The sequence below is a fragment of the Onthophagus taurus genome, chromosome 6 (assembly GCF_036711975.1).
Source record: "Onthophagus taurus isolate NC chromosome 6, IU_Otau_3.0, whole genome shotgun sequence".
In the NCBI taxonomy this organism is placed as follows: domain Eukaryota; kingdom Metazoa; phylum Arthropoda; class Insecta; order Coleoptera; family Scarabaeidae; genus Onthophagus; species Onthophagus taurus.
The window spans coordinates 16,256,135-16,271,434 of NC_091971.1; the positions used below are offsets into that span (position 1 = coordinate 16,256,135).

The following is a 15,300-nucleotide window of genomic DNA, read 5'->3' on the forward strand; positions in this document are numbered from 1 at the left end:
AGGAGGTATTAATGGAAGCCGAAGGTAAGGACGGTATGAATCAAGCCCAAAGGAAGAAATTCTTCTGTAAACAGTTGCCATCGATAAGTGTCGGTTCAAAGCTCTCATCCAATCCACAGCCACCGACCTTGTTGTTTGAAATCGATCCCTGGTAGCCATCCGCCTAAGCAGTCGGTCTTCACGTGCGTTGCTTCTTCGGGCGAGTCTTCCAGCAGGACTCTGAATACCTTCTTCGGACCATAAAGTCCATATCTGAGCAACTGTAGTGTGGTCCCGATTCAGCCTTCTCCCAATCTCTCGGAATGAGAGACCCGCCTCTTTCATAGCGATAATTCGGCTCCTATCAAAGTCATTGATATGGGCAAAATTTCGACAACGTCACACTGAGGGCATTATAAGGCGTCTACTTGACAGTTTGACAATCAAATAAACTGACATTTTGTGGACAGAAATTCATTAATTGCTAGGAAGAAAATATTGAAAGTTGGACATAATAATGGTACAGGAAACATAACAGTTAAGTTTTTTGGCGGAAACTTTCATCGTTTTTTAATATAGGGAGCCAAAATCATATAAAAAAATGATACGTAATGTGATACATGGGGTAGGAGGAAAAATCATGATTTGAACTAATTATCAGCGATTAGAGCATTTTTTGAGTTATGGCTAACCATATTACAAAATACATATGTACCCCATGAAAATGTAATTGTCGACGAACAGTTACTCACATTAATATTCTTTCTAAACCAGAATGAAGTATGGAAAAAAGATTTGGAGAGCCCATTTGTCTTCAATTAGAATTAAACCAAATTCTTAAATTTAGTTCTCTAACTTTGTTTTCTAACATAATTTTTTCTTTGTAATACATACTTATTTCTGAGAATTCATTACATTCCATTTAATCATTGAAACTTTTTTATCATTTCAACCATTCTGTCCTCATCTCACCCAGTTTACGTATTGAATTAATCAAATATATAATTTATCTTAGAGGTATCTTCTAATCTTCATGATGTTGTCACCAGTTTATTATTAAATGTTTTATCTAACTGTTATTTATTTATCTTTTTCGTGTTATACATTTTTTGGGTAAATATGTAAATGTTGGGATTTACCAGCTAAAATGTTCACTTTTAATCTCGGAATGAAGGATATCTCCAATCACATTTTCCTTTGACGCCTCCTTGCTACGTTTTCTTCTCGTTACGTTGTTTATCGTTGTTGAGTATTAAAGTGATGCATCTGAAACATCTTGTTTGTCATTAGACGTAAAATTTAATTACGAGAGGTTAATGAGGAAACGATATTGGGGTTATCTCGTTAGTACTTGTAAACTTCCATAAATGATGTGCACTGGTCCTAACATTGAACTAGGAAATTAGAAAGAAAAGTATTAATTGAAGTGACAACATTAAGAAATAACAGCTGCACACGATATTGGGGAATCCATTGTCATTTACTAATATAAACTGACCGGCAAAAAAAACCGGCCACTTAAATTTTGCCACAATTTCAAAGGTGGGTTTCTCGCGAACCACTCATTCGATTTTGATGATTCCTTTTTTGATCGAAAGGTTGATTCTGCTGTAATAATCCTGCGATAGAAATTTTTATTCGGATATTAATTTGAGCATATACGGGGTGCAAGAATGAGAAAAGCATTTTTTCTCGAAATTTGTAATACCCTGTGGGGTGCAGATGCTACAGCAGAGGGTGTTAACTCGAATCAAACGGTAGCCCAATCTTTTCTGAACATTTTGTTTTTTTATTCACTCTATTATCTCTGTTACTAACGAAGATGCAGTGTTTTAAAGCGAACGCCTGTGAAGACATGACAAATAAGCATGCAAAATGAGGTGGCGCGCTAGGTAGCGTATGTCAGTTGTTTCGAATAGTAAATTGACAGTTGTCAATAACTGATGTTGCGGGTATTATTAGTTTAATTGAAGATGGCAAAAGTCAGCGGTACGTTGCCCATACGTTGGGTATACCCCGAACAACAGTTCAGGATGCCTGGAACCGATATGTCGAAACAGGAAATTTTACTAGGCGGCAAGGTTCCGGTAGAAGACGAGTGACAACAGCAGTTGATGATCGATTTATTGTGCTAAACTAACTGCAAGAAGACCTGCCAAAAGACAGCGGCTGCTCCAGAGATATCGGCGAGCACGTCTTCAATTTGGACACCTCCATACGAATTGGGAAATGGAACAATGGGGTAAGGTCACAGTATAAAGTAAATCAGTAGTCTCACTTGCCTTATATGGCGTAATCAGATTTGCTACAGCGCACACGCTGCGCGCATTCATACTACGTTTGCTACCTTATGAGTACGTGATCTTTATCATCGACATAAAAGTTTGTTGCAACATTTATTTCAATGATGCGCGCAGCGGATGCGCAGTAAAAAAATCTACGGACACGACGTCAAACGTGCCGACACGAAGTGAGACTACTGCTTTACTTTATACTGTGGTAAGGTGCTCTTCACTGATGAGTCCCGATTTTGTCTCCGGTCACCTGATGATCGAGAACGAGTGTGGAGACGTCGTAATGAAAGGTTTGCGACTTGCACAATTTCGGAAAGAGTACCTTTCCATGGAGGTTCGGTCATGGTATCGGCGGGTATTTCGACGGAAGCGTATACAGCGGTCATCTTTGTTGAAAATGGCACGCTAAATGCCCACCGTTATATCGAAGATATTCTGCAAGAAGCTGTCGTGCCCTATTCCCATTTTATTGGAGACGGATTCACGGTAATGCATGACAATGCGCGACCGCACGTAGCACGTGTGGTTAGCGAATATCTTGATGAGATGGGTATTGAACGGACCTTAACACTATCGAACATCTTTGGGACTAACTTCAGAGACACATTCGTCGTCATCCTATCCTACCGGACAATTGATTCATAATTGTGTAGTCCACAAATCATTTCATTTCAACGTCTTCATATTCGTTTCTGACTATCGGGTGATAGTAGACAAAACCACTACTCATCCGTAAAAAAGACCTCCATTGCAGTACTCATTCTTCCATTGCTCGATCTCCCAATTCACATGTAAGCGCGCAGATTGAAGACGTGCACGTCGATATCTAGGAAGCAGCCTCGGCCCTTTGGCAGCCTTCTTGCAGCCAGACCAGTTCTAGCAAGTTTTCAGCGAATGGTTCTCTCACTGACATCACAGCGGCCTCTACAGCTGTCGTTCTACGATTGCTTAGAACAATGAAACGATCATCAGCTACTATTGTCACTCATCTTGTTTTCACAGGCGATCGCTTTAAAATACTGCATCTTCGTTAGTAACAGAGATAATAGAATGAATAAAAAAAGAAAATGCTCAGAAAAGATTGGGCTACTGTTTGATTCCAGGTAATACCCTCTGCTGTAGCAACTGCACCCCGCAGGGTGTTACAAATTTCGAGAATAAAAGTCTTACTCATTTTTCTCACCCCGTATATGCTAAAATTAAAATCTGAACGAAAATTTCTATCGCAGGATTATTACAGAAGAATCAACCTATCCATCAAAAAAAGAATCATCAAAATCGAATGCGCGGTTCGCGAGAAAGCCAGCTTTGAAGTTGTGGCAAATTTATAGTGGCCGGTTTTTTTTGTCGGTCAGTTTATTAAAATATTATTCCAACATACAACTTGACGTACTTTTTCTGCAAAATTGTAGCAATCAAATAATGCATACTAAAAGTACTAAGTGGTGCTCAATTACAAGACCTCTCTCTCTATATATTCAGCATCTCATTCAGCCTTCTGCATATTTTTTTACTTTTTTATGTTTTTTCTGCCATCATCATCATCATACCAGCGCAAAATGGGACGTCTTGTTCTTTTCTCTCCCTACAGTTTTCATTCAGTTGTTTCTCTGTTCTCTCCATCCTACCGATGTGACCCTCCCAACGCCATTTCGCTTTCAACATTCCATCTTGGTGCATTGTCTTATCCATTCCATTAATTTCCATTTGATCTTGTATCTTGTTCATAAATTTCTTGGTGAGTGCCCGTGTTTTAGCACTATGAGTACTACATCATCTGCTTATTTAATTTTTGCCCTTCGATACTAATTCCACAGTTTTGCCAATGCAGTGTCCTGAATATGTCTTGTAGTACTTATGTGAATTAGCTTCGTCGATATAGAATCTCTTTGTCTTACTCCTCTTTCCAGTTTGATTCTTTCTGTTTCTGCGAGGATCTTAAGTATACTCGTTGCTCTCTTATAGATATTTTCAATAAGAATCAATTCTACAGTTTTCCAGTGCAGTTACTATCGCTCATATTTCAATTGAATCAAAAGCCTTATTATAGTCAAAAAACGCTATAGATCTCTGTTATATTCTAGAGATTTTTCTATGATATTGTGTAGTGACTGGAGATGATCTAAACTGCAATAGTGTTTCCTATAACCTGGTTGCTCACTATTATGATACAGGTCGAATTTGTTATTTTCATGTGTAATTTATATACTTGGCACAAGATCCTTATTGAATGGTAGTTCTGTTTTGTGTAACAATATCAATATCCCATTTGACGAAATGAAACTAAATCGACCATCAGGAGATGACAATATAACAACAAAAACATTATAATTAATAGGAGTAGTGTAAAGTCATTATTCAATTAATTTCACAACTTTTTTACCGAAATATATTGTGGATGACTCAGTGGCCATTTATCGGTAGCGAAATCGATTGAAATGAAATGACAATTTTATAGACCTGTTTTCTCAAGGTAAAAGTTATCATCTAGGATTGTTACTAAAGCAATGCAACGGAATGAAAATTACTGTTCCAACATATGCTTTGCAACGTAATTTGCACGCCTCGTCGTGAAACGTCTGATTCATACCGAAAAAATAGAATGAAATCAATACTGATTGCAGAAAAGAAATGTTAATATTTTCTTTTAATTCATTTATTTCCACCCCACTCTGTTTATAAATTTTTTTTTTATTTAATTTGTGCTCAATTATTAAAGTTTTTTTTAATCTTTGATGATCCGAAGATAAAGTACAATCGATAGAAATGAAAATTGTTTTAAAAAGAATTCTGTGTTATATAACGTATAATAACCTGTTATTATCTTTTGTGGTGATTGTCTTGGATTTATTGCCAATAACTTTGCTAGTAGAAACAGATTTTCTTTTAATACCTCGCAGATTAAATACTTTGGTGATTATGTCTTGTAATTGAATTACTTTTTTATTATCACTCTTTGTAAAAATGTCTAATTAAAAACATTTAAACACTGTTTTAAAACATCTTGTATTTTAATTTTTTTTTAAATAATTTGTTATAACAAAATTTTCTTATTCATCCTTATTTAGATCCTTTTCTACTTCCGTACGATTTCACTTCGATTGAAGAACAATCTTTTCAATCTTTCCAAAACGATTGGATTAGCTTTGATAACGAAGACTTCATTGAATATAGTAAAGATCGTATTCGCAAGTAACAGTAAAAGTCTTTTTTGTAAAGCTTTGTTTTCGTTTATTCTTATTTTTTGTGTTACCATAATCACAGCTTATTTTTGTGTTTATTTATACATATTTTGTCTAGTTAAACAAACCAAAAAGATCTGGTACAATCTGCTTTTTAGATTTTTTTAAATAAAAAGCAGGTTATTTTTAAAAGACCCCGTCATGGCACTTTTTTTAGTATTACTTTTTTTTAAACTAATGATTTGTATTAAAATAAATTTTCTTTTAAGGTATGCCAGAGTTACCTGCAAGAAACCCACAAAAATCCAATTCTTTATTACCACCCGCTCCTCCAGAAGATCGATATTTACCATTAAAAGATTTAGATAACGCATTGAAAAATCAAGCGACCATTGATTGGAATTCCGGAAGTTCTAATGGTTCCGGTTATAATTCATCGACTCCATCAGGTTCCGTTTACAGCTCATCATCCCCTCAATCAATGTACGGATCTCCTAGTCAAAGTAAGTTGGTTCATTAATTTAATTTTTTAAATCTTCTAATATTTGTTTCTAATAGGTCAATTTTCAAACATGTTCCCTCAAGAACAACCGCAAGCTCCAATATCAAATCCATTCAACACAAACAGTCAAAAAGGGGGAAATGTTTGGGGATCATCTAATGGATTTACAAACGGAACGAATGCTAATCCATTTCGTGGGGCACCAACGGTGGATCCTTTTTTAGATCCATTTAAGGGAAATGGATTTAGTCAAGGTTTTCAAGCATTTTCTGCTCCGTTTAATGGACAAGCTTGGACACCAAATCCATTTAAAGTAATTTATTATTATTTTTAATACATTAAAACCTCGATATAACGGATTATAATATTATCTATTTAATACATCAGTATATTTCAATATAAATGTTAGCACTCATAGATCCAACTTGGGGTATCCCCAGAGTTTTCTACAAGATGTGAAGGTGGTCCATTTAGAGTTTTTCTTTAATCATGTTATTTTGACAGTGACAGCTTTTTCCCGCTGGAAATCTTGACAGAAAGTTTGCTTGAACAACGTTGAAAAATATTGCAATCTTATTTCCAAAGCCAACCCAACCCTCTGGATTCTGAATTCGCGGGAAGGCGGCTGCACCACCCGCAGCAGATCCCTTATACTTATTTCCCTCTTTTGATCAGCATTAGGGTCCTTCCAGCCATATTACCTTGGAGGCAAAGGCTAAAATTTGTCCTGGTTGTGCTGCCTTGATTCATGCGAATCTGGATATCTCCAAAAATGGATAACCTTAATGGCCAACCCAACCCAAACAGTGCGTTTATTGAAAAAAGTTTTGGCCGAAATGAGGCACCCACCGCGCCTTCTGTACGAAAGTTTGTGCAAAAAGTGTAAGATCTCAACATTTCACGCACCAGTCCGAATTTTGCACAAAGACCTCGCATTATTCGCTTACAAAGTCCAATTGACTCAGCAATTAAAGACACAACACTATCCGTTTCGTTATCGCTTCTCATTGTCAGTTTGGGCCTTAGAGCAGCTCGAAATAGAAAACGATTTTGTTCAAAAAATCATCTTTTCTGACGAAGCACATTTTTATCTCGGCGGTTATGTTAACAAGCAAAACTGCCGCATCTGGGGATCGGAAAACACGTTCGTGATCGTCGAGAGGCCAATGCATTTTCAGAGAGTGACAGTTTGGTGCGCATTTTGGAGCGATGGCATCAAATGCTGCTGGAAACGCCATTTTGGCCATGATAAACGATTTTTTGTGGCCGCAAATTGACGACATGGACTTGGGGTATCTTTGGTTTCAGCAGGATTGGGCGCCATGCCACACAGCCCATGCCACAATCGATCTTTTGCGCGCCAAGTTCGGTAATCGTGTTATCAGCCGTTTCAGCAATATCAATTGGCCACCTCGGAGCTGCGATTTGATACCGTTAGACTTTTTTTGTGGGGTGCCGATGTTATGCGAACAATTCACTGAAGGCGAATATCGAGCAAGCCATTCGTGAGAGATAGCCAGAAACCGTCACCAAGGTCTTGGAAAACTGGGTTAACAGGATGCGCTACTGCGAAGTCAGCTGAGGCAACCACATGAATGAAATCATGTTCCATAAATAATGGAAATGTTTGGTCTTTCGAATAAACCAATAATATACCGAAAAAAATTGATTTTTGTTCATTTTTTTTTTAATTTTCAAAAAGAAATCACTTTATGGACCATCCTATATTTTAAGAGACGGCTCCTCAGCACAAAACAATGGGCTTGTGAAGTCAGATTGTGTTTTGGGTTGGTTTAACTTGGGGTGGTTTGACTAGATTTTGGTTTTTCTTAAATTAGTGTGGCTTGGTTTGGTTTAGGTTGAGTTGGTTTGTCAACTAGATGTAAACCGTCCAGCGTACTTCCAGATATACGCTTGCAGTACAAAATTTGGCGAGATCTCAAGTGTTACGGCCATCAAAACTTTGTCAAAACGACCTTTGACCAAGCTTACCTTGCTTGAAACGGATGGCAGAAATAATCTTGGCCGACTTCGAACACCAAGACCGACCACACTGATTTTAAAAGACTAAATACTGCTGGTACAAGATTATAATGTCGGCAGGAGAGTAGATACTGTTAATGGACGATTACATACTACTGGCAGACGACTAAATACTGTACGAGTTTATATGACCATTTGAAAAATATCTGACATAGTGATCGTTACACACATTAGCAGACACGAATCTATGATTTACCTTCCTTAACATCTGATGCGTCTTTAAAATGCCATTAACTTGAGAGCTGCAAGGGAACAGTAAAATTATGAGCGATATGATAAAACAATAAACGCCTTTAAAGTAATTTACAACTAATAAAAGATCTTAGGTTAGGTTGGTTTATGAAGTCAGGTTGTGGCTTGGGTTGGTTTATCTTGGGATGGTTTGACTTGGCAGAGTAGGTTTTGCTGAGTAGGTGTAGCTTTGTGAAACCAAGTGGGACCAAGCTTACCTTGCTTGAAACGGATAGGAGAAATAATCTTGGCCGACTTCGAAGACGTCGGTTGCCCAAATTATCACAAACACCAAGACCACACTGCTTGCAAGACTAAATACTGCTGGTAGAAGATTATAGTGTCGGCAGGACACTAGATACTGTTAATGGACGACTACTTACTATTGGCAGAAGACTAAATACTGTTGGTAAAAAAACTATAGTGTCGGCAGGAGGCTAGATACTGCTAATGGACGAACAGCATTCAATTGACAAAGAACTTGATACTGTTGACAAAACGATAAATACTATTTTCAGAAGCCTTGAACCATGGCTGTCTCTACTTCAAAAATATATAGCCAGTATAAAGCTACACATTTTTGATTCCTAGCACTGTCACTAGAACTAAGACTGAACCTAGAATTATAACATTCTGGTGTACCTAGTCATCTTAACAGACGCACAGCTAAACTCGATCAAAGTTTTTTTATATAACGGACTTTTGACTATAACGGACACTCCATATCTCTTCCCCGAGTCACAGTTTGGTGGCATCATTGGTTCATTTTTTTTTTTGAAAATGCTGCTGGAAATGCCATTTTGGTCAACGGCGAGCGCTTGATAAACGATTTTTTGTGGCCGGATATTTGAAGACATGGACTTTAGACGATCTTTGGTTTCAATAGGATTGGGTTGGGTTGGGTTGGGTTGCATCTTTTGCGCGCCAAGTTCGATAATCGTGTTATCAGCCGTCTCAGCGGTGTCAATCTGCCACCTCGAAGCTGCGATTTGATACCGTTAAACTTTTTTTGTGGGGTGCCGATGTTATGCGAACAATTCATTAACGATTCAGGCCCTGAAGGTGAATATCGAGCAAGCCATTCGTGAGAGATAGCCAGAAACCGTCACCAAGGTGTTAGAAAACTGGGTTAACAGGATGCGCTACTACGAAGCCAGCCGAGGCAACCACATGAATATAATCATGTTCCATAAATAATGGGAATTTTGCTCTTTCGAATAAATCAATTGTTGTATATTTTTATTGAACTAGCACTAGACCTAGAACCAGAAACATTCGGGTTTAGTCATCTTAGGTTGGTTTGTGAAGTCAGATTGTACTTGGTAGAAGATTATAGTATTGGCAGAACACTAGATACTGTTAATGGACGACTACATACTATTGGCAGAAGGCTATATACGGTTGGCAAAAGGTTAGATGCTCTTTTTAAGAGACTACATACTGCTGGCTAAAGACTATAGTGTCGGCACTGCTAATGGACTACTGCATACAATTGGCAAAGAACTAGATACTGTTGACAAAACGATAAATACTACAGGGTGCGGCAACATAACTTCCTTTTTTCAAAACTTAATAAAACCTATTGTATGAATCAGAAATTTTGTATTTGTTTTTTATAATGTAGGCACATACATAAAGGCGTCATATATACATAGATAACTACATACATAAATTCTGGCGTTTGCCATGACTCTTGTCACAGTATAGCAGGGGTTATGTTGGCAATTTCTTCCTGGATGTTGATCTTCAAATCTTGTAGGGTCCTTGGACGGTTCACCTAATCACGGGAATTCAAAAAAACCCGTAGAAAAAAATCACAAGGGGCTAAATCGGGAGACTGGGCCTCACACTCGTTCCTCCGACAATTGAAGTCACGTTCAGAAAGTTCCTGCACAATCGCCATCTTGTAAGGATGGCAATGAAGATCATCATGTAAAATTCTCCTCACAGAACAATCGAAAATTCGAAGGGCAGACGTGTGTTTGAACGCCGTGGCAATCGCAACGCTGAAGCTCTCACTGCCTCAATGTTCTTAAGTGTTCTTATGGGCCGAGGGACTCCAGTTCTTCGTCTTGTCGCACTTGCAGTTTGTCTGAATGTAGTGACCCCCGTAACAATTTATTTCCGATCCGGAACAGGGACTAACTAGTATGGCAAATAACAAGACCACACTGCTTGCAAAACTGGTAGGAGACTTTAGCCAGTGTAAATTTACACATTTTCGCTTCCTAGCACTGTCACTAGAACTAACAGTAGATTTTGGTTCTAATGGTAGTGTTTGTTCTAATTTTAGTTGTAATTCAGTGTCATATTGTTGTATTTTCATTCAACTAAAACTGAACCTAGAATTAGAAACATTTTGGAGTAGCCATCTTAAGAGACGTATAGCTAAACTTGATCAAAGTTTTTTTTATATAACGGACACTCCATATCTCTTCCCCATATTAATTCGTTATATCGAGGTTTAATTATAATTTAATTAATTTAATAGCTAATTTAATAATTAATTTTTTATTTAGGTTGCTACAAATGGGCATTCGAATAATCCATTTTTATGAGTACTTGAATGATGATAGCAAAAGAAAAAAAAATGACCGAAAGAAGCCTAAAAAAATAATAACTTGGAATAAAAGGGGTGAAAATGTTTATTTTTTAACGTTTTCTTTTTTTTATATAAGTTTTATGCTTCTCAATACGTAATTAATAATACGAATTGGTAATCTCCTTCTATTTATTAAAAGAAAAAAAAACACTTTAATAATTAATAATAATTATTATTATTAAAAATATATTAAATTTTTTTTGTTATATAATATCACGTAAACGAAGTGATCGTATATTTTTCGTTAGCGCTTAGGGTATATAAGTAGCTTTAGGAATTTAGCTTTTATTAGTAACGTTTCCAAATACGCTTTCTCTCTTTTATTAATAATTATTACTATTACCTACCAACTACGTATAAAAATGCCTTTATGATCAAATTACAAAACGTTTTATTTAACGTTAATAATCAAAATTAACGAGGCCCTAAGCAAAAATTTAAAAAAGAATGTATTTTTAAAGCTGTTGAGACACGCTTAAGATTAAAGTTCTTGGTAAGAACGTGGTGGCCTTCGCAAGACCTCGTGCACACACACACTGTAAAATATACTGTGATAAAAAAATTGTTATAAAACGCGTTTTGTGTAAATCTGGGATTTAAAAAATTTACAATGATGATCCGAATTGAATGTAATAAATATATATTTGTACGTAATATTTCTTTGTATCTTCGCCTTGGATTTTCAAAGCTTTCGGAATTGGAAGATTAAAAAATTAAAAGTGTCTCGTCCGTCCCCCCTAAGAAACAAAAACCTCAATGACTCGTAGTTTATTTATTCTACCTTTTAAAATAATTATAAATGATTAAACTGCATATTATGTATATATCAGGTTGTGTAAATAAATGACACCAAATATTATTCAAATAAGATTCTTTTTATTTTATTCTCCTTAATTCCTGTTTTACAAAAACTTTAAATTAAGTAATTATTTATTTTTATAGCTTAATTGGGAAAATTTAATCGACAAAATCAATATATTTGAGGTGTAAATATACGTAAGTGTCGGGTTAACTATTGATGTTGGGTTTTTCTAAATGACCCTCCCCTATAATAGCACTAATTGAACAAGAGTAAATGATTGTTATATACATTAGCAGATATGAACCATAACCGCCTAGTATTCTTCATAAACGACACTGACTAAGGTTAATAAATCGAGAAGAAATTGATTACCAATACTGTAATACGTTATGCGTGTTCTTGTGCAAATGTTGAAAAAACCATAATCATAGCACCCTCTAGGTCAGCGATGCACAGACTTATTAAGACTAGGGGCCACTCGGGCAAATCATGAACTGATGGCGGGCCGCCAGAAGTATAGGTAATTAAAGACAATAAAGAATTAATAATAATGTATTAAAATTGAAAAAGAATTTATTAATTTGAAGCGTGGCACTGCATAGTGCTTACAATCTTTTTTATATTTGGCTCAAATTTACTTGTAGCAACACGTAAAACTGCTTCCAAACTATCATTTGCAAGGCGCTTTCGATTTTTTGTTTTATTATTTAGTATTGAAAAAGTTTGTTCACATATATGGGTAGAACCAAATAAGCTGGCACATTTCAGAGCGTTTATGCGCAACTCTTTGTATATATTTTTATCAATGCAGCGGTAAAAGTTCTGCAAGTCTCCTTCGTTGAATTTGTTGCGTAAATCTTGGTCGTTTTGAATGTCGATAATTTCTAACTGCATTGACTCTGGCGCATTTTCAACTGAAATCGTGAAAGGATTGCTGAATATGTCCAACAGAGGTTTCACTTTTTTAAACTCCGAAAATCTGTCTTGAAAAGATTGAATCAAAATATCTAGCTTTTCTACATAACTGAAATTAATCGCAGTTTTGTTGAATTTTTTAGCCATTTTCTTATAATTCGGAAAATGATTGTAATTTCCAGAATTCAATTGCGATCTGAAAAGTGTCAGCTTGCTTTGAAAGGATGATATCAGTTGATTTTTGCCTTGAAGCCGTGTGTTCAAGACATTCAAATGATTTGTAATGTCAACTAAAAAAACCAAATCACACAACCAATCAGGATTGTTAAGTTCTGGGACATTCTTTTACTTTTCCGCCAGAAATATTCCAATTTCTTCTATTAAATTTAGAAATCGTTCCAGTATCAATCCACGACTTAGCCACCTTACTTCTGTATAATACAGTAAATCTCCATATTCGCTTTCGATGTCATCAAGGAATTGTTTGAATTGCCTGTGATTGAGTCCTCGTAATTTTATGAAATTTACAGTCGAAACTACCACTTTCATGACATTTTGAAATTCAATTTTTTTAGAACAGAGGGCTTCTTGGTGTATAATGCAGTGAAACTGCATGAGATCTTCAGCGTTTATGTTTTTTTCTTGCAGATGCTTTTTCAGCAAAGTAACTAGCCCGGAATTGACACCAATCATCGAAGGAGCACCGTCAGTCGCAACTCCCGATAATTTTGATAAGTCCAAATCAGTTTTTGAACACTCATCCAAAAGTACATTGAGTATATCAACTCTTTTGGTTTGACCTTTCAATGAACACATTCCTAATAACTCTTCTAAGACTTCAAAATCTTGAGTAACACCTCGTATGAATATGAGAAGTTGAGCTGTGGAACTAATATCAGTGGATTCGTCGAGTGCTAATGAAAAAAATTCAATGATCTTAGTTTTTTCAGTTAATTGTTCCGCAATATTACCTGACAAAGACATAATTCGTCTTTGGATAGTCAGCTCCCGTCTCAGTTTTATGGACGTCGCTCACAATATCAAAAGAAACAAAGTACTTTAATATTTATTATTTTTCGAATGTACGAGAATATTATTTTTGCGGGCCACCAGTATTCGACCGGCGGGCCGCGGTCTATGCATCTCTGCTCTAGGTAGACCTCACAAAAATATAATGCCCTTGAAGGTGTTCTATAAATCCAGAATATAATTTAGCTACACGAACCACAATATTCATTTCAAGTTGGCAGTTACGATTTTGTTGATATCAACTCAACAATTCTGCTGAGGTTTTTTCAAACTAAGTTGTAAAATTACACAGCCTCGAGATTCTTATTCTGCTGGGACGTCTTTTTCCTTTGACTTTCCCTTGCATTATAAATTGAAGCAGGGAACATCGGTATTGATTTCTCATGACATGTCCCAGGTACTCGAGTTTTCAGCGTATACAATAGTGATGGAACGGATAGTGATTTTGCAAAAAGCCGGATATCCGATATATCTATTCGGCCATTATGGTTATAATTTCTGGTGTATTTCTGAACTGATATTGCCACATTATTATATTTGAATAAAAATGAAATTAATAAGAAAGCTGATAAGATATGTCAACTTTTTTGATAATGATTTAACTAACGAAGCAACTCTAAAAAGAGCCACATCTCAAAGGCTTTATGTTTTGTAGTTGTGGCTTCTCTCAAGATCCAGCATTCTGCTTCCATGCTGTAGAACAGTGTAGAAAAGACATAGAATCTTAGGTGTCTTACTTTTGCTTCGAGGAATATGTTGTGACTTTTGAAAAATTTGCTCATTTTATAGAAAATTGCCTTCGCTTTTCCTATACGCTATTTTATTTCTTATGCTTTGTTCCATTGCTCACTTATTATGGTTCGGTAATAGTAGTGTTTTACGCGTTCTATTCGAATCCCATTAATATAATACACTGTTAGAAATAATTCACGAGCACACCCTATATAATCTGAACGCGTGTGTCTAGCACAATGAAATTTGGTATGGAAGTAGTACTAAAGTAGTGTAACTTACGCTCACATGGAGAGCGGCGCAACTCTGCTGGGAGGGGATACATTAATAGCGAGAGTATAGCCCTTGAGCAGTGCGTACCATCGCTACACGACGTGGCATGGAGTCGATAAGTCGCTGTATTGTAGCGGGAGGAATGGCCAACCATGCCGCCTCAACTCGCCTCCATAGCTCCTCAACGTTAGCTGGGAAAGCCGGATAACGTTGAAGTCTCCGACTAATCATGTCCCAAACATGTTCGATCGGATTCATATCCGGAGAACGAGCAGGGAAGCATTCGTATACGGTGCTCTTTCACACAGGTCTGTACAACACGCACGATGTGCGTTCGGGCGTTGTCATGCATGTATAGCAGACGTGGGAGCCGTCGAACGTAGGGAAACACAACGGGCCGTAGCACCTCATCTACGTATCGTTGACCCATCATCGGCTGCTGTACACGTAGCAGACGTGTACATCCACCATGTGTAATCGCACCCCATACCATAATACTCGGTTGGCGGTGGATAGGGCGTTCTTGCACACATTGCTCGAGTAGACGCTCACCACGTCTCCGACGAACCAAAATTCGCACGTCACCGGTGCTTAATTCGAATCTTGATTCGTCGGAAAACAAAATGTCCCTCCACTTGGCAACCCACCAATGTCTAGCGTCGACCCACTCGTGACGTATACGGCGATACTCGGGTGTTAGTGGAATCCGTTGTAAC

The 15,300-nt window shown here is 36.9% G+C and overlaps 1 protein-coding gene across 2 annotated transcripts in view; it reads left to right on the plus strand.

Annotated features, from left to right (window-relative positions):
• Window positions 1-10,877, plus strand: part of LOC111423700 (Arf GTPase activating protein drongo) — a 47,446-nt gene extending 36,569 nt beyond the window's left edge. The window contains exons 3-6 of one of the 2 annotated variants that reach the window (XM_071196304.1): window positions 5,342-5,446; window positions 5,725-5,958; window positions 6,014-6,270; window positions 10,751-10,877. In XM_071196304.1, coding sequence (XP_071052405.1) covers window positions 5,342-5,446; window positions 5,725-5,958; window positions 6,014-6,270; window positions 10,751-10,789 — 635 coding nt within the window. In that variant the 3' untranslated portion in view covers window positions 10,790-10,877. The remainder of the gene's footprint in view (window positions 1-5,341; window positions 5,447-5,724; window positions 5,959-6,013; window positions 6,271-10,750) is intronic. The other variant, XM_023057000.2, reaches the window with a different exon arrangement.
• The last annotated feature ends 4,423 nt before the right edge of the window (window positions 10,878-15,300 follow it).